The sequence below is a fragment of the Folsomia candida genome, unplaced genomic scaffold (assembly GCF_002217175.1).
Source record: "Folsomia candida strain VU population unplaced genomic scaffold, ASM221717v1 Fcan01_Sc022, whole genome shotgun sequence".
NCBI classification, from domain to species: domain Eukaryota; kingdom Metazoa; phylum Arthropoda; class Collembola; order Entomobryomorpha; family Isotomidae; genus Folsomia; species Folsomia candida.
Genome location: NW_019091214.1, coordinates 2541448 through 2567632, shown reverse-complemented (window position 1 = coordinate 2567632; position 26185 = coordinate 2541448). Strand labels below are relative to the sequence as shown.

The 26185-nt window shown below is 37.7% G+C and overlaps 2 protein-coding genes across 3 annotated transcripts in view; both read left to right on the top strand.

Moving 5' to 3' along the window:
• The window catches only part of LOC110858856 (netrin receptor UNC5C), a 67674-nt gene extending 48773 nt beyond the window's left edge, over positions 1–18901 (top strand). The window contains exons 10-22 of the mRNA XM_035858922.1: positions 428–574; positions 10765–10941; positions 11039–11329; positions 12386–12724; positions 13054–13121; positions 13208–13342; positions 13403–13651; positions 13756–13896; positions 16550–16756; positions 16843–16928; positions 17004–17156; positions 17231–17351; positions 17425–18901. Coding sequence (XP_035714815.1) covers positions 428–574; positions 10765–10941; positions 11039–11329; positions 12386–12724; positions 13054–13121; positions 13208–13342; positions 13403–13651; positions 13756–13896; positions 16550–16756; positions 16843–16928; positions 17004–17156; positions 17231–17351; positions 17425–17478 — 2168 coding nt within the window. The 3' untranslated portion in view covers positions 17479–18901. The remainder of the gene's footprint in view (positions 1–427; positions 575–10764; positions 10942–11038; positions 11330–12385; positions 12725–13053; positions 13122–13207; positions 13343–13402; positions 13652–13755; positions 13897–16549; positions 16757–16842; positions 16929–17003; positions 17157–17230; positions 17352–17424) is intronic.
• A 957-nt stretch (positions 18902–19858) lies between these two features.
• LOC110858688 (mannosylglucosyl-3-phosphoglycerate phosphatase) lies at positions 19859–25122 on the top strand. 2 transcript variants are annotated; one of them, XM_035858920.1, is made up of 22 exons: positions 19859–20350; positions 20428–20457; positions 20587–20641; positions 20709–20783; positions 20873–20959; positions 21299–21370; positions 21515–21591; positions 21658–21681; positions 21756–21848; positions 21910–21944; positions 22018–22105; positions 22176–22215; positions 22284–22418; positions 22491–22665; positions 22863–22951; positions 23065–23261; positions 23330–23383; positions 23463–23496; positions 23565–23785; positions 23860–23946; positions 24035–24128; positions 24883–25122. In XM_035858920.1, exons 1-22 carry the CDS (start codon positions 20312–20314, stop codon positions 24990–24992), a joined length of 1911 nt encoding a protein of 636 aa, XP_035714813.1. In that variant the 5' UTR covers positions 19859–20311; the 3' UTR covers positions 24993–25122. The 2 variants fall into 2 exon arrangements, with proteins under 2 accessions (XP_035714813.1, XP_021963230.1); XM_022107538.2 differs by having other exon boundaries at positions 22176–22225; positions 22294–22418.
• The last annotated feature ends 1063 nt before the right edge of the window (positions 25123–26185 follow it).

Genomic DNA, 26185 nt, shown 5'->3' with positions numbered 1-26185 from the left:
TGGCACCGGATCGGTCGGGGACATTTACCGAGAGATGAAATGAAAGGAAAGTGTTGTGTTTCATGGACGGAATCAATGGTGTCGAGAAGATTGACGAGATCAATTAATTCGCCAAGTTGCGGGTAGTGGCAAACAGATTTTTTTTTCTGGTAGGGTTTTTTGGAAATCGGTCCAATGCAGCGATACGGACACAAGTGGCCGCGGAAGTGTGAGGACAGAGGGACAATGTCCCCATCATCTGTCCATGTTATATGAACCCCTCCCTCCCTTATCCTACAATGTTAATGTCCCCCGATGTCCCCACAGCTTCCGCGGCCACTGCACACCAATATATACTTTATTACAAGTAGTTTCACCACTACCAACTTTAATACTGTTGTTTATACCAAATGTTAATTAATATCTTTCTCTCTGATTGATTTTCTAGCTGCACGAGCCGTAGCGGAAACAGACATTGCACTCTATATTGGACTGGGTGTGGCGATCGTGGTTTTTGGAATTGTCGCCGTCGTCGTCATCAGACTTATGCGGCGGAAAGGGAGAGATCACGTCATGTATGATATGGCCCCGAGTGGTAAGTTCTTATACATATATATTTTTATCCATTATTCCCCGTTACTAAAATACACTCGGAATTATTACATGCACAAATCCGAGTAAAAGTTCTGCTTTTTTGGCATAACATAATTTTCATACTGTTGCATGACACATAGCACTTTCGGTGAAAGAGGTGTTTTTACTGTTTAATAGCCTACACTTAACCATCATTTGTCGGCATTTCTGGAGGAGGCCGAATAAAAATTCAATCCAACCATAAGTCATAAATCCAATCTATGCATCATCACTATTACCACCTACTCAATTAAATTTCAACCTAACAGGCAACAGGGGAACGTTTTCTCGAACATACGTAGCACAGATTAATACTGGGACTCCATATGTACATTCCAGTCGGAGAGGTCGGGAATTTATGGAATGTAGCATAATCGACAGTAATTTGAGAGGATGAAAAAGAGAAATTATTGCAGATTGGCCGATGGTAGCAATTGCAGGCAGGCGAAGAGTGGCTAGTGGTTTGGTTACCGTTGGCGAGACATGGATTCGAATTTCATTTTGCAAAACGACTCGGGAGAGAAAGTCATAAGGAGAGAGTGGCCAGAATCAAGTCGTCGAGCCGAGCTAAGTGTGTGCTTAAGGTATTGAGCCCCAGGTTTAATTTCTCTCAACGGATTTCCAAAATGAGTCTAATAAGAACTTTTATTCCTTTCTCCTCCACTTTAACTTTGACTTGAAATCGGAAGCTTTTGGGCAGTGGCATGGCTCACAAAGTTGCGAAGACTTTGCTAAAATGTTCCCACTTTAGATTTCTATGTACTTACTAGAGCCAACATATCGCATTACGTCAACTGCCATACTGACTGGATCATTCAACCTGGGGCTGAATTGTTGTAACTAACTTTCTACGCTATCTACGTGACCGAGTTGACTTTGGAAAGTTAAATTAGGGCCAAACTTACATAGTTAGCCTAACAAACAGATGTCAAGTGAATATGTAATCTGGCAGGGAGAATTGGAGGGATTGATGACAGCAAGGATTTTTGTGTCATTTTTGAGCCTGAAACTTTGTGCTGACGATGGAGGTCTCCCAACGTATCTCTCCGGTTTAGAAATTGACCGAATTAGTGTCAATCGATTACAAATTCAATTAATATGATATTTACAAAAGACACGATCTCCTAATGCGCAGGTTTGTGGAGATATTTGCATCCAAGGAGGAGAAAACCCGTCTTAAAGTTGGCAAATGGTATACTTTCTAAACTTACTGCGCGTTTTCTCCTTTTTGGATGCCAATATCTCTGCCAAAATTGGGCATTGGGAGACCGTGTCTTTTTCAAATTTCATACTAATTGAATTTGTGATCGATCGACACAAGTTTGGTCAAAATATGTGAGCATACGCTGGGAGACCTCCATTCTGAGGTCAAATTAAAGGAATGAGAAGAGGACAGTCAAACGACTACTGAATAAATGGTTAAATTGATTCTTTTTCCCGATTTAAGAACAAACTTTCATTAAGGGCGTGTTGTAAAAAGGGTCGTGATGAATTTACTTACTTATTTTTTAGGGGAATTGGGTTGAAAGGCAGAGATGGTAGAAGATTAGTTTATTTACTAAATGATGTTTCTGGTCAATGAGATGAGACAGCCAAGTTTCTCCTTAGTTGGTGGGTGCAGGGAATAAATGTGAAATAAATTAACGAGTTTCCTTTCTTTTTCTGCTTAAGAATCTGTGTTTTACTGATTAAACCTCATTCACTTATTTACATTTTGGGCCGTGGTTTAAGGAGATGGGCCGGCCTGGCTTGACATCTCTCTCTTTTTACCACACTTAATGAATAGATTTAGATTTACTGACTTTGCCTCTGAAAAGTTTCGTAAAAAAACGAAATGTTTCCTTTTTGGGAAGAAGTTGAACTTTACCAAATGCGCAAGTAGTTAGTTTACTTACGCACAAAAGCAAGCCTACTACTACACTTCCTCAATTAGTTCTTATTTAAATTTTAAATTGAGAACTGTTGGCAGCCTTCAGCGTCGTCGTTATCGTTGGTTATTTAAGTTTAGAATAATTGATCTTAATTATTTAAAAAAATGATAATTTTCTACTTTTGTCATATTGAAATTTATGAGCTTTTCCGTGTAAAAATTTTATTTTTTTAAGTGGGTACGGATCTAAAATCCTGGGCATGCGATATAAATGAATCTGATAAAAAATATTTTACAAGTGCCAGCCACACACTTAAACCAAACCCGGAATTATGACCGACAATGTTTTTAACAGGACGAAATATTTATTAGCAATTTGTGGGGCTGTACTTTAAACTTAAAATTTTTATTGCTCAGCCATTTTACGATCGTTTTCATGTATCGGGAAGCAACTTACATAACGTAACGTTGCCTCGAATATGTAAGTTGGTCGGCTTGGCACGAGTAGTTATTTCTTCTTGACAATAATATGCAGGGGACAAAATTACTCTCAAAATGCTGCCGACACTTTACTACCCTCCATTATTACCTACCGGGCTCAATCCCCTTCATCGTCCTCATCTTGCTTGTACTACTACACGCTTTAAGACGGGACTACCACCACCACGACGGGTCCAATATCGAAAGACTAATTAGTGGAATTGGATGGAATGGAGGAAGTTGGTTCTTTAAGATCTACTTATTTAGTATAGCGGAGAGAATATTATGTTCACGCTGCACTGGTTCATTTTGGCTGCAGTGGAATTCTAAAATAACTGTTATATTGCATTAAACGACCTTCTACTGAACAAGAATTTTGATAAAGTTGAGAATCTGATCGTCATCATCATCATCGAATTATATTTCTACTCCCAGCTCCCACCCGGCTGGTTCAATGTCTCCATCAAATCTGGATCCAGGGATGCATAACTGCTTATTATAGTAACATCCATTATTATCATCGTGTCGAAGGAAATAAGTAAGTATGGCACCCAACGAGACGAAGTTATGTATCAAAATGGGATAAGGCAAGGTTTGATTAGCATAAATATTTTTAAGATCGGATAAGAAATTGGTCTCAGGGAAAGCTACTTAGATGCATCTCAATTCATGTGATGCAATTTTGTGCGAGACCTTCCACATTTTTCAGGAGATTAATTTCTACCGGCAGCAACCCAGACACTTTTTTTCTCTGGGAACGATCTTACTTTATGACCACTTCCCACCCACGTCTTGCACGATCTCGGTATCATCATGGTACTACTACTAGGACGACCATTAGATCAGGTTCACCAACCAACCAACTTGTTCGCCCTAACCTGCCACTTATCACCAAGGAGAAGAAGAAGATCTGGTAGTGTCGGCTACCTATCCATCCATTATTAGAAAGTGGTTTCTCATCTTGTATCGGATGTCTTAAATGTCCCCGGTTGGGGTCGATGAGGAAGTGAACTTGGACGGAAATGGAAGTGATTCAGCAGCCAGGGAAGGAGAGACGTCGGTCGAGATGGGGGACGATGAATGGGATGACGCGAAATAAATTAATCTGTTTCTCCTCCTGAAACAAATTACATCGTTTCATTCAATCTCCCTCCTCCTTCTTCTGCACACACGTCTTAGCTGCTCTTTCTTCGGCCTCTTCTTATTTTCTAGAAAGTGGAAGTTGCTATTGATTTAGGCTGGAAAACGTAGGACTTCAATTGCTCGTGATATGTTTTAATGTCCAAATCAACATTACGTAGTTTGGAAATATTAGGGGTTGGAAAAACTACGGTGTTAAAATTTGCGTAACTTCCCTTCTTGTCAAAATTTTCAAAAAGTGTCAAAATTTCTGGAGCCGTTCTCTTCAATTAATATTTTTCATGTTGTCTCCAGAATTTTGACCCAACTCAAGAGATAGGGAAAGTTACGGAAATTTTGAAACATAGGTTTCCTAACTGCCTATTTTACTGGATTAATTACCTGGTAAATAGATCACCGTGAATAACGCGATATATTTTTAGCCAACTTCTTCCATTTCCTTTGTCTTTTTATCTCACCGAGAAGTTGCGTCATCATGTCATGGCTTCCCTGGTGTTTGAGAGATAAATGTGAGTTTGGATAAAAGAGAGGACAGCTCTTTCTTTCGACCAGGTGACATTTTTAGGTTGCTCGCCTTAAATAGAGACATTTGTTAACAGATTCAATTTAGGGCAAGAGAAGAAGGACGACGACGTGTAGTAGCGAGTGACATATATGTATGACATTTGTCTCTTCAGAGGAAAGGTGAAGAGTTGGAAAAATGAAATAATACGGCGCCCTTCTTTCTTTAGGAAAGATTGGCATGACCGATTTAGTAAAGTGCCGTTACAGTCCTAAAGTGCCATGAGGGCTATCCATCTGCCAAAATGGTATGATGAATTCCGTCCAACCGAGCAGAACCAAGAGGTAATGTGCAAACAAGGAAAGAGGGGACGACAGCCAGAGAGAGAAAGCAAAATGGCAAAGGTTTAAGATAATGGGATGCCTGATACTTGGGCTGATGTGGTTTGAGGCTTTCTGAGATGGTGAGATGATCCTTCATTCCATCCTACTAAATGTTCACCGGTGGCATTTTACTTACTCGTGGTAAGTTATTTGATGGATTGATGTCCTCTTTTGGGCTGGAAAAAATTGGATAACGACCTCATATAAATATTTAGAGGGGGAAAATTAGATACCTTTCACTCGAAAAATGTATAAATGTTAGGTGTGATACATGGTAAAAATCCGGTTATTTTAGTCTTTAAATTTATTTGCATATACATAAGTTTTCTGCCATTTAAGTGTAAAGGTTCGCCTAAAATTAGAATGACTTTAACTGTACAATTCATAATTTCTACGATTCATGAATTCTCCAAAGCTGAAATCTGACGACACGTCAGAATTCTGTCTCCGTGCCAAATATAAATATCCAACCGATTAAATCCTTCACCTCACTTACTCATCCTCCTCCCAGATCCTCGGCATGCAGATCCATCCATCCCATCCCCATTTATATTCTTAATTTGAGCACAATGCAAAGTCATCTAACTCGTACATATACAAACTGAGACTCGCTTTCACCACCACCCTCTGTGTTAATTTAATTATTTATTTCTCCCCTCAAATCTAAATCCAGCATCTTGCCGTTTTTGCACTAACCAACTTTCCCCATAGCGAGCAAGACCCATTTCCAGCCCAGCCATGTAATTCATTATCTCGAACGAATATATTTAATGTGATGAAATGCTGGAGGAATAAATATAATTCTAAATAATTCCATGTCAGAACCAGTAGCAGGATAGTTGCGGGGCAGCCACAACTATGTGCGTGGAAGTAATTGCACCGTAGCGTAAATGAATCGAAATGGAATTGGAGGAAGGGAAAGGGAAAGCAAGGGAGGTTGTAGCTAGAGAAAATTGGAGATATAAATGTGTATAGACGGATGAAATAGCAGGAAAATAATTTTGTGTCCTAAATTTACCAATATTAGTCATCTAATGTAGTTAATCTCATTTTTGTAGCTAAAATTTTTAGGGAATTATTTGAAATGGCACCAATTGATGATAGCAATCCCAATACTTAATCAGACTTCTCTACGGTTTTCGGGGTAATAAGTACTTGATTTTACTTAAAAATTGCTAGCTTTCAATCACTCACTGTGATTTTCATCAGACATAAAATTATTCAGATTTTAAAAATCACACTCTAAACAATTTCTTGAATAACAATTTAATAACTTATTTATGTAATACATACTATTACGTAATTTTCGAATAAACTAAATCATATTCTCCTCTAGATGTCTGACTCTGAATAATATTTAGAAATAAATAAACAGACCACCAGACCTAGTCCATTCCATCCATTAGTTGTACTCTACCCACCAGACCAGAGAAATTCGGAACGGCGGTTATAAACCCCGAATTTCCCGTAAGAATTTATGGCTGACTCAATCCCAGTCCTCCAATGACTTAATGACTCTGTCCACAATTAGATGCATCTGTACGGAACACTGACGGATTGCTTGGAGGGTCATCATCATGACTTTCACTTTTCACTCAAATCCACATTAGCTCCACATTAACATTTTCCTCGTACATATTTATACTTAATAGTCTGGCTGACTTTTACCTTGTGAATTTTGTGGTCTGGTCGCCATTCTAAAAGATAAATGTATCAACCAACCAGACATTTCAGTTCATGACATTTTAATACTGTTGTCTTCTCTAATGAGCAAGTCAAACCTCGAAAATTAGAAAACAAGAACCTTTTGTTTCCCTAAACGGTGTAACAAAAGATAGGAAACAGACATGATTTCGTTACACAACATCGGCAAGAAAATTGAATTTATAATTAACAAAGGAAAAGAAATGCAGAACGTTAGAACGAAAATTAAACTTTGCTTCGCTATTATTACAACGGGACACAAAAACAAAGCCTGGCCTGACATTCTGTGACTGTGACGAGTCCAACTTTGTGACGATGATGATGATGGCTGCTGATGAGATGACGAAGATAAATAGAATTAGCAAACATTAAATAGACAGTAAGATGGGAGAGATAGGGATGGAAAGTTGGTTTGTAGAACTGACTTTCTTCTTCCCCAATATTGGTAAAGTTGTCAACTCATCTTCTCCTCAAGCAAGGAGAACAGAGAAAGTTAAGCTCATTGTTTGCATTACAGATATTTAACCACTTTAGGCATTTATGTGTTTACTTACTTTACTCACAGACTTTAAGACTTGTACCACAAGTAAACTCGCTGGGAGGAGAAAGTCTCTAAAATCTGTTCGCCTCATTAACTCTTCTTCCAACTAACTAAACTTTACGGAAAGAGGACAAACTATGACTATCTTGGTGTAACTACTTGTACAGATGAAATACATTTTGCGGGCTTTACATAGAAAAACTAACCAACCATCACGAAATCAAAGTTACATGCCAGGCTGCCCCCACCCTTTGCTTAATATCTAACTGTTTGCTACTTTAATACTCATTCATTTCATTCATTTCACTTACTATTTGTGGTGCTACTCTTAAAATGGTGTATCTTCAATTTATTTATGTATTGATATTTACAAAGGAAAGTGATACTGTTTTTGAGATGAGTGAGAGATTGAATTTGGTGAAGAGAGAAGAATAAAAATGGTGATGTATATCTGTAAATGTGTACAAAAGAGTGGAACCCGAGCTGGAATTTCCTTGAGCAGAAAAACTTGTACAAAGTCTCAAGAAATATTTGTTTTATTTCTTTCTTCGGAACGAAAGTGGGGGAGGGTCGGATTGGGCCATTTGTGTGTTGGACAAGAGGGTGCTTGTATTATTCCAAAGAGTAAATATATTGGATTGTTTGCATTGCATTCTTATTCTTCTCCATGGGAAGAGTAATGTAATGATATGTTTGTTGGTCGGTAAAAAGTGCACCCAAAACTAAAACAATGCACTTGAAACGGAAATGCAATAAAAATTCTGGGAATGCTGCACTGCACTGCACACAAACTGGTGCCTGGGAAAGCAGCAAGTTTTACAAGCTTGGCTGATTTTGTACAAATTTTTTTAAGGGGAGGCGAAGAAAGAGTAAAATTTTTACTTTGCTTGAGAACGATGATAGAAATCAGTAGTAGCAGCTGTTCAAGCAGAAGTTAAAACATGGAAAAGTTTCAAATGGAGCGAAGTGTGAGTAAAATGTGATTCTTTCTTCTTCTCGAGAGAGAGAGATTGGAATGCATTCCTGATGACGGAAGAAAGTGAGGACGGAGGAGATAAACGTTTTTCAGCAAGATGAGAGATACCGGAGTAAAAGTTGAAACAGAATTTTTAGCATTTTGTAAAATGTAAAATTAAAGTGACGCTATGAAATTATATTGGAATTTGCCATATTAAACGAAATCATAGGTGCGTGGATGTCTTCTGATTGATCATGAAACTATTGGTGTGAATTTCATGCACCAATCTCTCGGAAATTGCAGATATACTGGAATTTCTGTAAAAATCAATCAAAAATAACCAACCACCACTAATCTTTTCATCTGAAATTTTCGTTTATTTATCGTTTTAAAGCCAAATGTACATGCACAGATTGACAATTGAGCAATAGCTTTTCAACGTTTCATCTTATTCCTTTCACAATAAAGCTTTAACGTGCAAGTACCACAAATATTTAAAAAGAAAACTAAACTGGCCAATTCGTATCTGTTACTTATTCTGCATGATTCATCTTTTCAAGACCACCAAACTAATAAAATTCCCTACTTGATCTTTCCCTCCTTCATAATCTTGTTAGACATTGACTCTCGGAAGCATCCCCTGATCTGATCTAATGTCACACTTAAACCGTTCTGTCAGTGTGTGTAAAGCGAGTGCACAAACGAAACAATAAAATATCTTGTCATCTCATTCCATTGATTATCCACCCGTCTTTGGATGATGGTGGGAATGCAGTATCGTACATTTCACCACTGACTATGTAAGAGCAGAATGAAAGTAATGTTATGTTTCTCTCCGATGAGTCGGTGGGTGGAGGGAGATAAAGCTGTAAAACTATAAAAGTAGATGCCTCTCGACTCGACCAACCCCCATCCAGATCGGATCCTGCTATCTCTCTGCCTGCACTACAAATATTCGCCAGAGAACACGCACAACAATGGGTTACACACATCGGGACGAGTCATGTTATGAGTGAATGAATGGAGAAAGTTCGATGGTTAGTAGAGCCAGTTATTGAGACTGACAAGGGCCGTTTCGGATGAGCAAGTCTGCCCAAAATCTCTCATCGGATGGGGAGAAGGAGAAGAAAGAAGGGAAACAGTGGCAGAGAATAAGTTGCTGGGTTGTTAGATGGAAAAATTTCTTGATGAAAGCAACCCAACGACATTAATATATTGTCCTGGGGAGCACAACTTTCCTCATCATCTCCGCACAAAAGAGACTTCTGCCTCCTCGCTCAATGAGGTGGGATGGTTGTGGAGGCAAAAAAGGCTTCTCTCTCGTCGTCATCGTTTTGCTTTGTTAACTGCAGGATTGCGTATCGGGTGGGGTGGAGAAATTTGGCAGGTTCTTATGCATAATTTTGCACCGGTGGTATTTCCATGATTGATAAGATTTTAACAGATCGGGCACCAGTACATGGTACATATTATTTAACATTCGTGAGTTTTATACAAAGGAGTTCTCCCAAAGTATGCTCTCCGATTTTTGATTAAACCAGTGTCAATCGATCACAAATTTGATTAAGATTAAATTTACAAAAGATACGGTCTCCTAATGGTCACGTTTTGCAGAGATTTTTGCATTCAAGGAGGAGAAAATCGCCTTAAAGTTGACAAATTTTGCACTTTCCAAATTTACTCCGCGTTTTCTACTCTTCGGATGCAAATATCTCTACCAAATGTGACCATTGGGAGATCTTGTCTTTTGAAAAATTTTTATTTACTAAATTTGTGATAGATTGACACTAGTTTGATCAAAATCTGAGAACATACGCTGGGAGACCTCCATTGAAAGCTGTTGTGTGCAAGTAAAGCACGGTATGTTTCTGCTCTTGAGGAACACCCTGTAGCTCGAAATGCAACTTTCACCAGAAAGACAAGCAATAACGGAATGCAAGTGTAACCAATCTTTGTCATTTCCTTCTCTCCTACTGAAGCCTAACTACATACCACCACTTGGATGAAACAGAGGACTAGGAACCTTATTAACCAACTTCATACATACATACTTGTTCTTGCTCACTTTCTGCCTGGTAATAAATAAATGTTGTTTAATAGCTGGTTCCGATGAGGTTTACACGTGTTGGACAAAAATGGTGCCTTCTTGTTTCTGTAGTTTTTTAAGCAAATAATGTGGGTGATTTTTTTATCGATTCGTACATGATTCTTCTTCGTTCAGTGTTCACTACATAACAGTAAAAAATGAAGGTGACGATACATATTTGCACCGGAATGAAATACTAAAAAACGACCTGATGATGGATATTGACTAGTTGTTGCATAATTTCCTTCCGCATACGAGTAGAATTATGTCAAAAATGATTGACATGTTATTTCACGTAACACAACAATAACATTTTTAAACCTTTTTTACAAATAAATGTGGCGAATGCACATCTCAACACACTCATTTTTTGCCCACACCACCGTAAAACTAGTCTTATTGATAAAGAATAAGGGCTAAGAAACCCGAAATTTTCCTGAAATTGTACCAAAATGTTGATTAATAGTCTCTCCTCCTCTTCTCCACAGATTATCCACCTGGCTACTTTCCTGATCACTCGAAAAAACTGGGCATGCAACCCGACCTCACAGCAAATACGTCCAACGGATCAACCAACTCTGGGGTGGGATTACTCTTCCCTGAATATACTTATCCTGCCGGATCCACCTCCAATTCTCACAAGGAGACACTTCCGCTCACCCCAGGTGGGATCTATTTCTCATAATTAAATTGAGCCTCATCCCGTATTAATTACTCGCTAGTTTTCAACATTATTACATATTATTTTTTCCCCATTACTAGCCGATCATCATCACTACGACGTTCCGCATCTCCACCTGCAGCCCAACATTCATACCGCGTCCCTAAGTCTGAACCACTACCACCCAAAGTCTCCTCTCCTCATAAATGGTCTCAACATGAACAATAACTGCAACAATGGAATTGCAGTTACCGCGTTGACGACGCCATCCGAGGAAAACACGGTGCGTATGCATCAACAAAACGTGGACAAGAATACGTACTCGGACAAGAACGGTGGGGTTCCACGATGCGTCTCTTCGGACAGCGTTTCCAGTTCGTTTAGTTCATCCTGTAAGTATTTTCTTAATTCATGATCTGTTTCATACACCGATGATAATCCATAATTGTTCCGGAATGAACGAGTATGTTCAGGTTGAGGTTGGTTGTTTACCGTGGCGTGGCGTGGAAATAAGATTGATTTCGACCGAGTTCAGTCCAATGGTGTGGAATTGATTGAATCAGAATCGTATCTAGCGATCCAGATTCAATCCACCCACATCACACGGACACACACACTCTTTTCTCTCGAATCATGAAATACGTTCCAATCCCGAATGGACAAAGGCGCCATACATAACATCATCCATTCCTCGATTTCTTTCCTCCACGACGACATGTCACTCCACAAATAAATCTATAATCCGTACATTCCTCCACAAGGAGAGACGCACACACGCCACGCCACGCCACAACGCTTGCACGTTACGTTGCACGTCACTCAAGTGGAGGAAAACCCTTGTACAAATCGAATGATATGGTTCACATTACGGGCTTTGATGTCAGCCACATTTTTGACACCTTTTTATCACGTCTTTCTCTCCAGTGGACACGACGTTCTTTATTCGAGGTTGTGGGTATTCTTTTCCCACCCGATTCCTCCGTGGGACGGACGGAAGGACGTAAGACAAGACGATGATTTATTGAATTGAACAGATTGACGAGTGACAATTAACTTTTCCTTCCGGAAGTAAAGCTTAGTATGTGAATACATGGAGAGAAAAGGGGTCGATATCTTTATCCAGTATTGAGGAGAAGGGCAACCAGGAGGAATTTCGGATTTCTCGATAGGGCGACCTGACCAAAGGGTTGGGTTGGGTTTATATATTTGTTTCTAACTGTAATTTACATATGTACGCAGTTCACCTGATTTGTGGTGCAGGTTTACCATCACTAACTTTTAAATAATATAAAATATTTCTGACTCCCCACCGGACACATTTAGCGTCTGATTTAAGACATTTGTTTGTCTCAAGGGGTGAAAGTTGCTCTAAATAAACTACATACTTACATATATGCCCTGCTATAACTGCGACTACAAAATATTTACAATTTCTCCTCCACTTTCAGCCGGACCTTCTCGTCCCAACTCTTTATTTTACGACGAATCCCCCGAAAACATGGGACGTGGAGCGGGTGTCAACGGAAGCATCAGCGGCGGAGGAGGAGGTGGAAGCAGTGGGGGTGGTGGTGCCAACCTCTTCAGAGACTCGATAACTTCGACCAGCCTGCTCCTCGAAACTTGTGATCCTGACTGTATTTCATGGGCACACGCCAACTCGTCCGGATGTCGAGTGACCGTTAAGGACACTTTGGTCAATCTCACCATCCCTGAGGGAAGTCTTGCCAAAACGGAAGAGGTTTTTTGTGCCATCCTCACCGACGAGAAGGACCGACCCCATCTCGCTGGTGAGTTTGTTATGAATTTATTTAAACGCGCCGCCATTGTACAGAGACAATAGCGTGTATTGTAAAAGCGTGGCGGCCATTATCATCGTGTCGTTCATAAAACAATGAGAAACTTTACTCTCATTCTTGACATTTATCTCTTGTTTTGTAGTTTTAGTTTGACTCGTTTGTTGAAAGGCAATTTACTACAGTTGAGTGTCCATTGTTCCTTAAAATCCTTTGTTCCTCGCTTCGTTACAATTCAGTGATGATGATTCTGACAAATCCAATCCACGACCTCACCTCACACACTCGTTGCCTATAAATTTACATTTCTGCACTTATTTCAGATGGGCAAACCCTCTTGAGTCCAGTTATCTCGTGCGGCCCGAGAAACGTCCAATTGAAAAAACCTGCCGTAAGAAGGATTTACATACATGACGTAGTCTTATCTGCCTCGTTTCAATTCAAGTTTCTCATATTTTTGCGTCTTTCTTTCCTCAGATCCTGAGCTTTCAACATTGCGCAGCCCTAAAGATGTCGAACCAAGGGTGGATTATTTCCTTGTATCATTACGAGCACGAAACTCTCACCAGTTCCAGTACGTCGTCGTCGGACAATAATTATGGGAATTGGAAGGTAAGATTTCTGAAATATTTACATATTTACAAGGCTTCTATACTCCTACTTTTTGTCCAGAAATTGGCAACCGTCGGCGAAGAGACAATGGACACTCCGGTATTCTTGCAAATGGACAGCAACCAAGTATACCTAGTGACCGATCATTTATCGAAATTTGCCTTAATCGGAGAGTCCACACTGGGCAGAAAGGCGGTCAAGACGCTTCGCCTCGTAGCCTTTTCTCAGGCTCAAGTCAACAATCCAACCACGACGAATGAATACACGATACGTGTCTACGTATTGGACGACACCACAGCGGCCCTTGAGGTATGTACATACGAGATCTTCTTACATGAGTTATTTATGGCCCGAGTAGGATTTGGAATTTGCAAAATATTTCAACATCTTTGTGTCTCCTTATTTCATTTCAGCGCGTAATGTCAAGAGAGAAAGGGCTCGGTGGCAAAGTTTTGGATAAACCGAGAAGTTTATTGTTCCAAGACGGCGGTGAAAACCTTTGCATCTCTCTCGAGGACATTGGAACTGGATGGAAATGCAAAGGAAGTTACCAGGTTGGTACATATATCGGCTGTCGTCTCATAATTTCATTTTCGCCTTATTTTAAGAAACACGATGAGTAATCTTATTAGCAATGTGAAGTAACAAGTCAGTAGTAAATTAATGGATTCGCAACTTTTCAATTTGGCACAATAAGTTATTATGTGTGTAGCGACAGACGAACAGATCTCGGAGCTTATACAGAATTATGAGTAAAAGTTAAGCCAAGTTGTGAGTCGAACAAATAACGTACGCCGGGAGGCTTAAGTCTGCCAGCAAAACACATACATCTCATCGCTCCGGCATTTTATTTGTTCCTCCTGGTCTGGCGTTTCGTCGTCGTCATATAATTCATACATACACGAGGCCGATCCTACCAAACCAAACTTTCTTTATGCTTTGCTTTCACCACCACCACACGACCCACCATTCCATTCCGTACAGACAACTTTCCCCAGAACTTTCCAACTTTCCACTTTCCTCCGTTTCCTACTTACTTGCTTGTGTGCATGTTGGTTTGCCAAACAGCGAAATACCAACCAAAACCAAAGCCAAAAGAGCATCCAAGCCACAAAAACACGAGAAAAACCAAAGAAGGAAGTTGAAATCATCTTAAATCTTTCACCTTTGCCAGATTTGTTGGGTTAGCGGTTCGGTTATGGTGAACTTTTCCACGGGAATTTCGATCTTTAATGCTCAATTCAATATCCATTCAGTTCAGGAGTGAGGTTTTTTTGCTGCTTTCGGTTTAAAGTTCAACTTTCTCTTTCCTCAACATTCTTACGATGATGTATGTATGCATCCTGACATTTTATGCCATCCAATCCATACAACAAGCTCTTATACCAGGAGAGCGAGAGAGAGATCAGACCACATGGAGTCAGGGTACAAAATCGCTGCCAAAAATTCAAGTGAAAGTCAAAAATTACTCGTGTGCCAAAAAAAGATTCGTGTTTTTTTCACGCATATTTTTTAAAAGTTGGTTTCGTCACGAAATGGCACGTTTCACCGATAAATATATTTTTTAAACCGTATGGACGACACTCAGGTTTGAAAATATTACCCTTTCGGGGCAAAGGTGAAAGCAATAATTCCACATTTAAATGCAAGATTAGAATTGGGTTGGTCATTGAAGCTTTGGATTTTTCATGCCCAACGGGGTATTCCGTGTTCCCATTTCTTATCTTAATGTCCCTTAAGTACCGATGGTTTTTATGTGTGGAGGGACTCACAGATCCGCATTCATCCGAATAGAATGACCCTTGTGTGTGTACTATAAAATTTCAAATGTCCCATTTCACGGAAATGTTGTCAGCAATGGGGAGCCGCGAGGTAAAGAATTGGCTCAAATTTCAGACGTTTCAGCATAAATGTGACCTCGATTTGGATACCGTTTTTTCTAAGATATTCAGCCCGGATATCAGATTTGACTTGGAGTCGAACCGTTTGACGCAAAGTCTGACGTACCAACTCGGATATGGGGAACAACAGTGTTTCGTTTGCTGCATTTCTTGCATTACAAAGCAAGAAACCCAAGAAATTGAGATGCAAGAAACTGGGAGAAAGTGCAAGAAATATGCGCCATTAAGCCGAGCGACGGGGCGTAGTTTCTTGCACGTTACATTTCTTGCAGCTCAAAATATCTGCAAGAAACCTCTTTCTTGCCATTATTTCTTGCAAACGGTTACTTCCACCCGGAACACTGATCCGAAATTGAGAAGAATGTCAATAAAAATACATGAAAAATTCCATCCGCAATAACAGTATTATTTCGAACTAGAAAAACGATCGCTAAGAATCGATCAATTACATTTGTTGTCTCGTTTTTGCAATCCATATATATGAACAAGCTTTCTTTCCTTTGTCCTTTCGACGACGAGACGACGGACTAAATGCCTTCCTTTTAGCTGTCATCAGTTATTTATGACCCGGGCAGGGCTCAAATTCTGTTTCGCATTGTTTTTATATTTCTCTTGATAGACCCCACAACTAAATGAGATCTGGTAGCTAATGTCTTAGTCAATTTATTTTGTCGGCTCTGTCTGAGCAGCAGCGTGGAGGTGAAGTGCGTTATACACTATTCACGAGGTTTAAGTAACGCACACACACACGCACAATCCCTCCAGGTCCAGTTCACCACCACATGGCTTTTTTGGCGATAAATCATTTCTGTCATTTGCTTTATTTGCTCTGCTTGGTTGTGATCTGAGAGAGGACAAGCAGGAAATAAATGGCAATGGAAACGAGGAAAAGCGCCAGCGACAGAAAAATGCAAGCTTGGAGGAAAGGCTTTATTCTTTATTTATGTGATTGCATCAAGGGCCGTGGAAGCGTGGGGACAGAGGGACACGCTTCGGTCCCCACATCTGCCCATGTTATATAAACCAAAATTAATGTCCCCAGATGTCCCCACGGCTTCCGCGGCCACTGGTGATTGCATTACAGTAGAAAATGTTTGTCTTGTCATGATTTGGATGGAATTTTAGAGTTAGATTTACGTGCAACTTTAGAGAAAATTTGTGGGGTATATAATGATGATTGATTGGTTAAGTATGCAAGTATGCTCATTTTAAATGATGTGCCAAATTTCTAGGAAGAAAAGCATCATGACTAATTGTACATAAGACTTATTGTTCTTTACTAAATATATTTTTCTTTTCTCTTTAGGAACTCGAGTTTTGTCGTGTGTGGGGCAACAGACAATCTGATCTTCACTGTTCTTTCACCCTGGAGAAGACGGAGCGTCGCGTAAATGCGATATGTTTCCGGTTGGTGGCCTACCAGCATGTTCATAACTACTTGAGAAATGGTCACGTTCAGAAATTGACATCGCAGAAAATCACATTCCGGATTCGTACTGAATTGAGTGGAAATGTGAGAAAAATTCGAAACAAGCGAAATTCTTTGAATGTATGGATCATGTTTTTTGCAAATATGACTAACTCTGTAAAATATCCTAGAAGTCAAGAACAAACCAGTTTTCTGGAGTAGCGACGTCTTCCCCGGAGGTAACGATGGCCCCGCGCTCATCCACAGTAACGAGCAGGTACATACTTTCTACATAAATGATTTTTTTAAATGACTACAATTAAATTTAATCATGCACTTTCATTTTCTTTAGTGGTTGCAGCTCTATGGTCACTCTCGAACCGAATAGTCCACTTTCTCGCTTACCACAAACCCTGAAGAAGAAACTATGTCATTGTTTAGATCAGAATCATCCGAACGGGAAGGACTGGAGACTTTTGGCGAAAAAGTTGGGTGTCGATGAAAGGTGACTTAAAATTAAATTGCATACATAAATTTTTCAGAGTTATTGCTAAATATATACATTTGTATAATATTCAGATATACAAAATACCTCACAATGAAGACTTCCAGCCCAACGGAACACATTTTAGATTTATGGGATGTTAAGAATCGAAAACCAGAAGCTATTACAGATTTGCTAAATGCTTTAAGATTAATGGTAAGTGATTACATAAATGAAGTATTAAATTAGTTAATAAATATTAGTTAACGCATAATATTTATGATTTCAGGAGCGTCACGATGCAGTCGGACTCCTCGAGAAGGAGATGGGTCCGTGGATATAGTTTGAATTAGTGTTACACATATTTAAATTATTACGCCGTTGAATTTGCTGATCTCTATACATTTGAAAATCAAAGATATTAAAATTAATTGCCACATTTGTTTGAGATCCAATTATTAGTCAGTCAGTATAATTTTTAGTTTCTTCGTAAATAATTTGCCCTGTGCAGATATTGTTTTATTACCAAAGCTAAACTATTTATTAACATCACAGATAATTAATTAGTGCCGTTGCAGCATTAAAGGAAAGACAGTTTAAAAATTGTCTATTAACAGATACCAAGTGCCAATAGGTGATGATGATGTGTAGAAAATTACCGGTTATTTCACAGAGTCCGACTTTCAGAAATATTTAACCCTTCTTCTCTAGTAGCTGCGTATGTATGTCTTTAATTAAAGTGAGCATGACCACTCATACTTATGTATGCCACACTAAAAAAATATTATTGTACAGCTCAGGGTTTACTAAGGGAAAGATGATAAATTACATAATTTAATTACCATCAGAGAAAACTTTATTCATAATTTTAGAACGGCATGTTTGTAAATTTGTAGAGGAGCGTAATTCTGTAAAATTGAACATGTAATTAGTAGATTCGTACGTAAAAATAATTCAGATACGTGACTATGTAATTGATAGCTAAAACTAATTTATAACTGAATTTAACTGTAATTTGCTACTACACACATAGTTCGCAGCGTGCTAATCGTTATTTAAATTTACGATCCGCCAGAATTGTGACCAGTTGATCGAATATGTAATGACACAGTTCGAAACTTTCCCAGCCAACTCTTGACGCATTACATTTTGTACCATATTAAAATTAAAAATAATTAATGACGAAGAGCAGACTAACCGTACCACTAGTTTTAGCCGGTTTTAAAATCAATGTCAAATGTGGAGTAGGCATAATTTAATATATTATTATAAGCTTTAAATTGTACTAATAATTTGTCATCCCCTTATTAAAGTAGTCCATAGTACAAAACCAAACCAACTCGGCTAAAACAATATTCATAAACGGTATCGGTTTAATTATGGCGACGATGACATCGTAAATATTAATATAACACTACACATTAAATAGTTATAACTAATTTAAGCCCTAAAAACGGAGACTATCAATTAGAATCAGCAGAATATAAAATAGCGTAACGAGAAATGTGTTAGTAGAATTAAAAATGTCGTTAATTTATTTACGAAATTATTTCATGCACGCATGACATGAACAAAGCGTGCTCTCTGGAATATTTATTGTAATAATTTAATTTTGTTTTTGTAGATCTGAGAAAACTGAGAAAAATACTGGTTAAAAATTTAGAATTATGTCAAGACCCGGTATGATTAAGTCCGTATTATACGATGATAAATAATTACTAAAAAATAATCTGATGACGATTAAAAGATTTTTACTACTGAGAAAACGTTGAAATCATAAAATTATTTGCATGCATCGTTTTTATGAAGAAAGCTTTAATACTTGAGAAAATAGTTTATCATAATAAAATGCTTATCACGGTCATTTCGAATTCATGAAATATTTTTACAAGCCATGCCATGATTAACTACATAATTCCTAATTTTGCATAATCTACGTGTGTGCAAAATTGCAAGTCGATTGGATAAGTTTTATGAACGTAATTCATAGACGGACATTTTCATTTCATTTCAACTTTTATTCACGTGTAAATGGACAGACAGACAGACAGTCATTACGAGCATATAAGCCCTGACTCAGGCTAAATAAAAACTGAATACGGTTTTCTAAGGATAAGTCTCAATAGATTAATATAAAAAATTAAGTAATTTCGATTTAATTGAATTGAATTGAATTTAACTGGACTACTTCCTATTCCTGCTCCGTTCTCGCTACTCATTTCTTATTTAATATGAAATTATTTGTAAAAAGTATGAATTTCTCTTAATTTTGTTACATTTTTGTACTCCTCGACGCCGATTTCAGGTTTGGATTAAATTGTACCGTTGTCATTTCCAAATTAGATACATGGAAAACCAATTGCTATGAAAAATTTGGATAATTTCAAAAACAAGTTTGTGTTTCAAGATGAAAAAATTCTCGAATTTTTGTCTAATTTCCAAGATGACTTTCGTGTAATTTATTTTTGTATTTATTTTCTTCTCAAGCAGATTGAACTTCATCGGGCCACAAATTATGTATTTGTTTACTAAATTTTAACCAGCAATTATCATATTTGCATGTATTTTTATGACGAAAATTTCAAAATTTGAGAAATTAGTTTATCATCATAATGTACTTATCGGTCATTTCGTATGCATCAAACCTCATGAAATATTTGCATTTTTATCATGGCATAAAGTAGTCATGCAGTCGGCAGAGAGAGAGAAAGAGCGAGCGAACTTGGTTTTTGGTCTCACTCGCTCGTGAGTCGCCTGCCAATTATCACTGTTCGGACAAAACCTCTCAATTTTCCTGATAATAAATCGATTCACTAACCAATAAATTATGGTGTAAGGTGCCCTTTGACCTTTCCATTTAAAACAGATAAAATTTTAGTGGTCAGTTATTTATTATTGTTATTGCCCCTGTTAAACTTTGGAATAGGCCGTAAATAAATTTGCACTGCATTGTGCTTGTCGATGTCGAGTGAAAGGAAGGAAAAGTATTGATTTTCACTTTCTTTTTTATTTCGGAGAAAGAAACTAAACTAAATTGATTTTATGGTAAACAAAACAAAGGGATTTTAATTGCTGGTTAAAATTTAGTAAATAAAGACATAACTTGTTACCTGTTTGAGAAGAAAATACAACGAAATTAGAGCTTTACAAATAATTTGATAGTAAATAAGTAAAAGATGGCTAGCCAGAACGGAGCAGGAACAGGAAGTGGTCCAGTAAGTTAAATTAGATTAAATCGAAATTATTTATTATTAATCTATTGAGAATTAAAATTATGTCCTGTTTTTTACAGCCGGATTTGACTATTATTCATTTTAATGATGTAAGAAGTATTTGAACTTAATCATTAATCATGCATAACGATTTTAATCAGAATGTTCCTAAAATTATTGATGACTAGGAAGTACTAAATAAATTGACATGCATAATTAATTAAATCCAAATGTCATAGGTCTACGATGTGGAGAGCCAGAAGAAGGAGCCTATTGGGGGAGCGGCTCGGTTTTGTAAGTCTCATAAAATCACTATGTATGTAATAACTTTCTATATTTACATTCGTCTGTTTCCTTTTAGGCACCGCAGTCAAGAAATATGCTCAATTGAATCCAGTAGTGCTTTTTTCTGGAGATTGTTTTTCTCCGAGTCTATGTAAGCGACCAAAAGTGTCAAATAAATCTAAATAACAGTGACTGTCAAACATAGGAGTCAAATTAATTGTAATGTTTGTGATATTGCAGTGTCTCAATTTACTAAAGGGGAGCAAATGATTCCGGTTTTGAATCATTGTCGGACAGATTGTTCTGTGTTTGGCAATCATGATTTTGGTAATTAACAAAAATCTATTTTAAAAACATGTTGAAGTGGAGTGGATATCTGTCTAGATTGTCTTAAATGACTGTCCAATTTAAAAATATTGACCAATGTAATAGTGTTTTTGCACGCTTGTTGAAATGACACTTTATCATGAATGCTGGTGCTCATAATTAATGGGATGTCTGCTGATAGGCAATTTAATTGTGTGGACAAGCCAAGTGCATTATCTAACCGACTCAACGGTCAACAAGCATATTTTATATCGATCGGTTAAATTGGATTGGACTGGACTTTAACCAATTATCCAAGCCCATGGGAAATTAGATTATTTCTCTATTGTTGTCTTGCAGATTTTGGCGTTGACATTTTGGCTGACTGGGTGAAAAAGACGACCTTCCCATGGTTGATGTCAAACGTTATAGGTAAATATAGGCGGACCAATTATGATTAGCTAAACCATATTAAAGCAACGGTTTAAGTGGTCCAAAATTTCTGCCACGTTAATAGTTACTCCACATATCCTCATGCAAGAAGCTCAGTCTGTTAAATTCGAAAATTTGTTTCAGATAATGAGACCAATCGTCCCCTGGGCGAAGGTCATATTACGCAAGTGCTTGAGCGTCATGGAAGGAAAATTGGATTGGTATGTACAAACATGCGAAAATGTATCAATCAATTTCATGACGCATATATACTTATTTATATTTAGATGGGATTGGTGGAATGGGAATGGGTATGAAAATCTATGTATATTAGAAAATCTTCGTTCCTTTATATTGTTTTTTTACAAAAGTTGATTTTATAAAGATGGAAACTCTATCTACCATCGATCCCGAGGCAGTTACGTACACTGATTATGTCGATGCTGGGAATGACTTGTCAGCAAAGTTAAGAAAAGAGGTACCTGCTTAAAACATTTATCAAGGCTATGTCCTATGCTAAATGGTATACTTTTATGCAGGGATGTGATATCATTGTTGCTTTAACGCATATGAGGTATGTATAATTCTTTGGTAGGACTATTTAAACGGTAATTCGCAAAAGATATGATCAAGTATGTAATTTCTAGATTTCCTAATGACTGTCGTCTAGCTGAAAATTGCAAAGGGATTGACCTTATCCTTGGAGGACATGATCATGTATATGATGTAAAATATGTAAGCGAATCACATTCATATGTATTAATTCATCATAGTGGATGAAGATGAATCTGAAGGCTTTCTTTAGATCAATGGAATTCCAGTCTTGAAAAGTGGGACAGACTTTCGTGATTTCAGGTATCAATAATTGTTACAGACGTGAATTGATTATGATTGGTCGAACTGATAATTCATTGTGATTTCAGTGCAATAAGCGTTACATTTGACAAAGACAATGCCAACAAGCCTAAGTTTAACATAGAAAGAATATCCATTACTTCCGATTATGAAGAAGATGCTGCATTAAAGGCAGAGTTGGATGTTTTTACTGGTAAGGTCACATTTAAAGGTTATTAGTATGTAACATTTGCACAGAGTGGTGACATACTTTTACATTGTTTAGCCACGATGAGTTCCAAGTTGGAAGATATTCTGGGAGAATTTCACGTCGATATTGATGGCAGATTTGAGGTAGTCCGAACGCAGGAGTCTAATTTAGGAAACTTTGTCTGTGACATCATGGTGGCAAGCTGTAATGGTGATTGCTCACTTGTGAACAGTGGAACGCTTCGTAGCGAGTAAGAATATAATTTTTATAAGAGAGATTTGTGTATGAAACAAGTTGATATATTTCAAAGTATCGCTGCTACATCTTTCTCGGTGAAGCGTGACAACTTATTATACTATTACGTGCCATGTTAAGAATGTCACGCCATTTAAGTTTAACTGAGGCAATATCATAAATATTAATGTTACGCATACTTATTTTCTCTAGCCGGATTCATCCTGCCGGCCCGTTTACGAGACGCGATATGATGACGGTTTTACCGATGATGGATTCCCTAGTTGTCCTGAATGTTACAGGTATCTACTTAGCTATTTATTAGTTTCTTATGCTACTTTTAAAGTAAACCACACTGGACTAATTAAATCTAATGGGAAATGAGAACTTAATACGCTGCTGATATGCTCTGTAGGCTCGCAACTTATAGAAGCCTTGGAAAATGGCGTTTCTCAATATCCAAAATTAGAAGGTCGTTTTCCGCAAATATCAGGTTTACGATTTGCCTTTGATCCTTCCAAACCTGCTGGGAATAGAGTTGATCCAAAGTTTGTAAAAGTGGGAGATGAATATCTCCAGCCTCATCAATCCTACCGTCTAGTAACCAAAGAGGTATGTCTTCCAATTTAATTTTGTTCATTTATTTTGTACTTAAGTAATTGCCCAATGCTTTTTTTCAGTATATAGCAACTGGTCATGATGGATATACAGTGTTGGCAAATGCGGAAGTTTTGGTATGAAATTAATATGCTTACCTAAAACGATAAGTGACTAGTACGAGAATAGTATATTTCATTTTGCATGTTTTTGTAGGCCGACTCTGATCAGTGCCTAGAACTTAGTACAGGTGAGTTGCATAATTGGCAAGTTGAAATTATGGGGTTACACTAAATGTATGTAATTTAACATTTCTAGCAATTCAAAACCATTTTCATGCTGTCCAAATGGTGGGTCAGGAGGTAGGATCGGGAACTGCGTTAAATGCGAAGCATTCTCGACATCATCAATCGCTGATTACATTATCACGAAGACACAGCTTATTGCGGTCAATGAGTGCAGTCCATGACTTGAACCATGCTTCGCCATCACTGGATAGATGCAATTCTCTCTCACCCCGTCCATCATTGTCCAGACAGGTGCCAGCCTGATCTTATCTTCTCAATTATGATCTTAACGCTATTCGACTAAATAAATGGTTACATCCATACAGGGTAATGTCGTTGAAGAAATGGAGAAGCAAACTTGTTTGCTTAAGCCGATGGTTGAGGGCCGAATCGTAGTAATTAAGGACAAAAATGTGCGTACTTATTTTATTATTCAATATTAACTAATTACAGTTACTTGAGTACATGTGTACACAAATATACTTTTCTCTCTGTCCACAGGTTCTCCACGATCTGATGAACGAACGCAAGGATTGGGAAGCAAGCAGGACTATTAAGGAAGAAGATGAAAACGTCAGTCCTACCACACCTACGGGTAAGACACTGGGACTTGGACTGCCTACATAGCTAAAATCTAGATCAAAACCTTCAAACTTACCCTGTTGAATAACCCCTGTGTTGAATAACCACTCGCTCTTGTTTCTAATTTGTTGTTATCATAAAAACTGTGCAATCAACAGTTTCAGTTGTGCAGTCTTCAAAGTTTTGTATTTACAAAAACTGTTATCATTGGAATGTGCTTTGTTAAATGCCTTACAAAAGATATCTATGTAATTATTTTTAAAAAATGGAACGAATTTACATTTTGTAATCGTTTTATTTTAATTTTTAGCCTTAAACTTAAAGAGCTTTATGCTTGTTATTAATCCATAGTACTACAAGTGTGCTACATTTTTTGCTAGTACTGGTTCTAACTTACATACCGGTCGAATCTCTAAAATTATTGATCCCACAACAAACAGTATTACGAGATATTCTCAGCTTTAATTACCTATTTACATCTAATGTTAATCTTAATCACTAAATACATACCTACAATTAGGTAGCTTGCACTTCTTTCCCGTATGTAAATGTATGTAGTATGTTCTGTGATGCTTTAGTTTTGAAATGTTTGTGATTTGTGTTGATATTATTCCTAATAAATCAGAGTACCCTCTTATCAAAATAGACTTCCTTTTTTAACTAACACGTGTCCACCTTTTACATGTACATTATTATTTTGTTTTGTAATTGTCAGTCTCAAATTATTATTGTTTTTGCATTTGTGTAAATATGTGTCTTCACAACAGTAATGTCACGCCTTCACGCCCTGTACCATGCTGCCGTATCAGGGTCCACCAATAACCGATCCCCCTCACCATCGGATTTCTCAGACCTTAGTGATGTACCTGCACCGTGAATAGTCCTAAATTATAGTATGCCTAGAATGAAATACAATTTATCCAGTGGCCACCGACCTCGAATTTGACTACTTAACTAAATATGTAGCAATGTTAGCAATAATGTTGATGAGATTTATGTAAGAAACATATCAAACTTATTTTAGCCAATTTACTTCTTTCACAAAATCCCGATCTTATACAACAATTACTTAACCTTTTAAAAACGGATTCCACCAATAAGGTGGAGGGCGATTTCGATCTCTTGGCGACGGACTACACCAATAAGGTGTAGGCCAAATTTTTCGCCTTAGCGACGGACTACACCAATAAGGTGTAGGCCAACTTTTTCTCGTTGGCGACGGATTCCACCAATAAGGTGTATGGTTACAGAATTCCGTTGAGACCGGGCTACATCAATAAGGTGTAGGAAAAAATAAAAATAAAATGACCGAGAAAATTTTCTCAGTTCCATTCTTTCCTCCTTATTTGTCGTTGGTTTTTCTTCAAGCCTGAACTAATTTTTTTAGAGTTTAGAGTTGTAGTTGTAGTGGGGGGAGGAACTCGGAGGAAGTGCATCAGAGGTCACGCCGCGCCCCCGAAAAATTATCCAACATGGGCGCCGCTAATAAATTGGTCGGCGTTGACCTCTGACCTGTATCATGTTGTAAATATGATACAGTTCATATTTTTTTAAAATTATCACAACGTTCTCTTTAGCTAATATATTCGCAATAGTGTCACCACCGATCGGAACAAGTCACAGAACACTGAAGGACAAAATTATAGCTAATAACTTGTTTAAAATATAAAATGCATCCCAAAATCAGTGTCATCAAATTGATGACATGAATGATGACGATTTATTCGTTTAGTTTATTTTTGTAGTACTATCAAAATCAAATCCGATCTTTTTATCAAAATTAATATCGTGTGTTCATTTGGTTCAGTTGCAATTTCATGTTAAAAATGTATTATGTTCTAATTTTTGTTGTCGAATCAGTTCCAGGTCTCTAATAAATCATAACTGCATCAGTAGAATATTCAAAATCGGTTTGCATTAATTCAGTCCCCAACTGATTTTATCACCGCCCCACAAGTCGGTCTCAATGGTATTCTGCCCCCCAGTAAATCCGCCCCCAAATGCAATAGAAACCATTTTTAATTCCGTTTTTAAATGGTATCCAGGTCAAAATTAATTAGTTTTTATAAG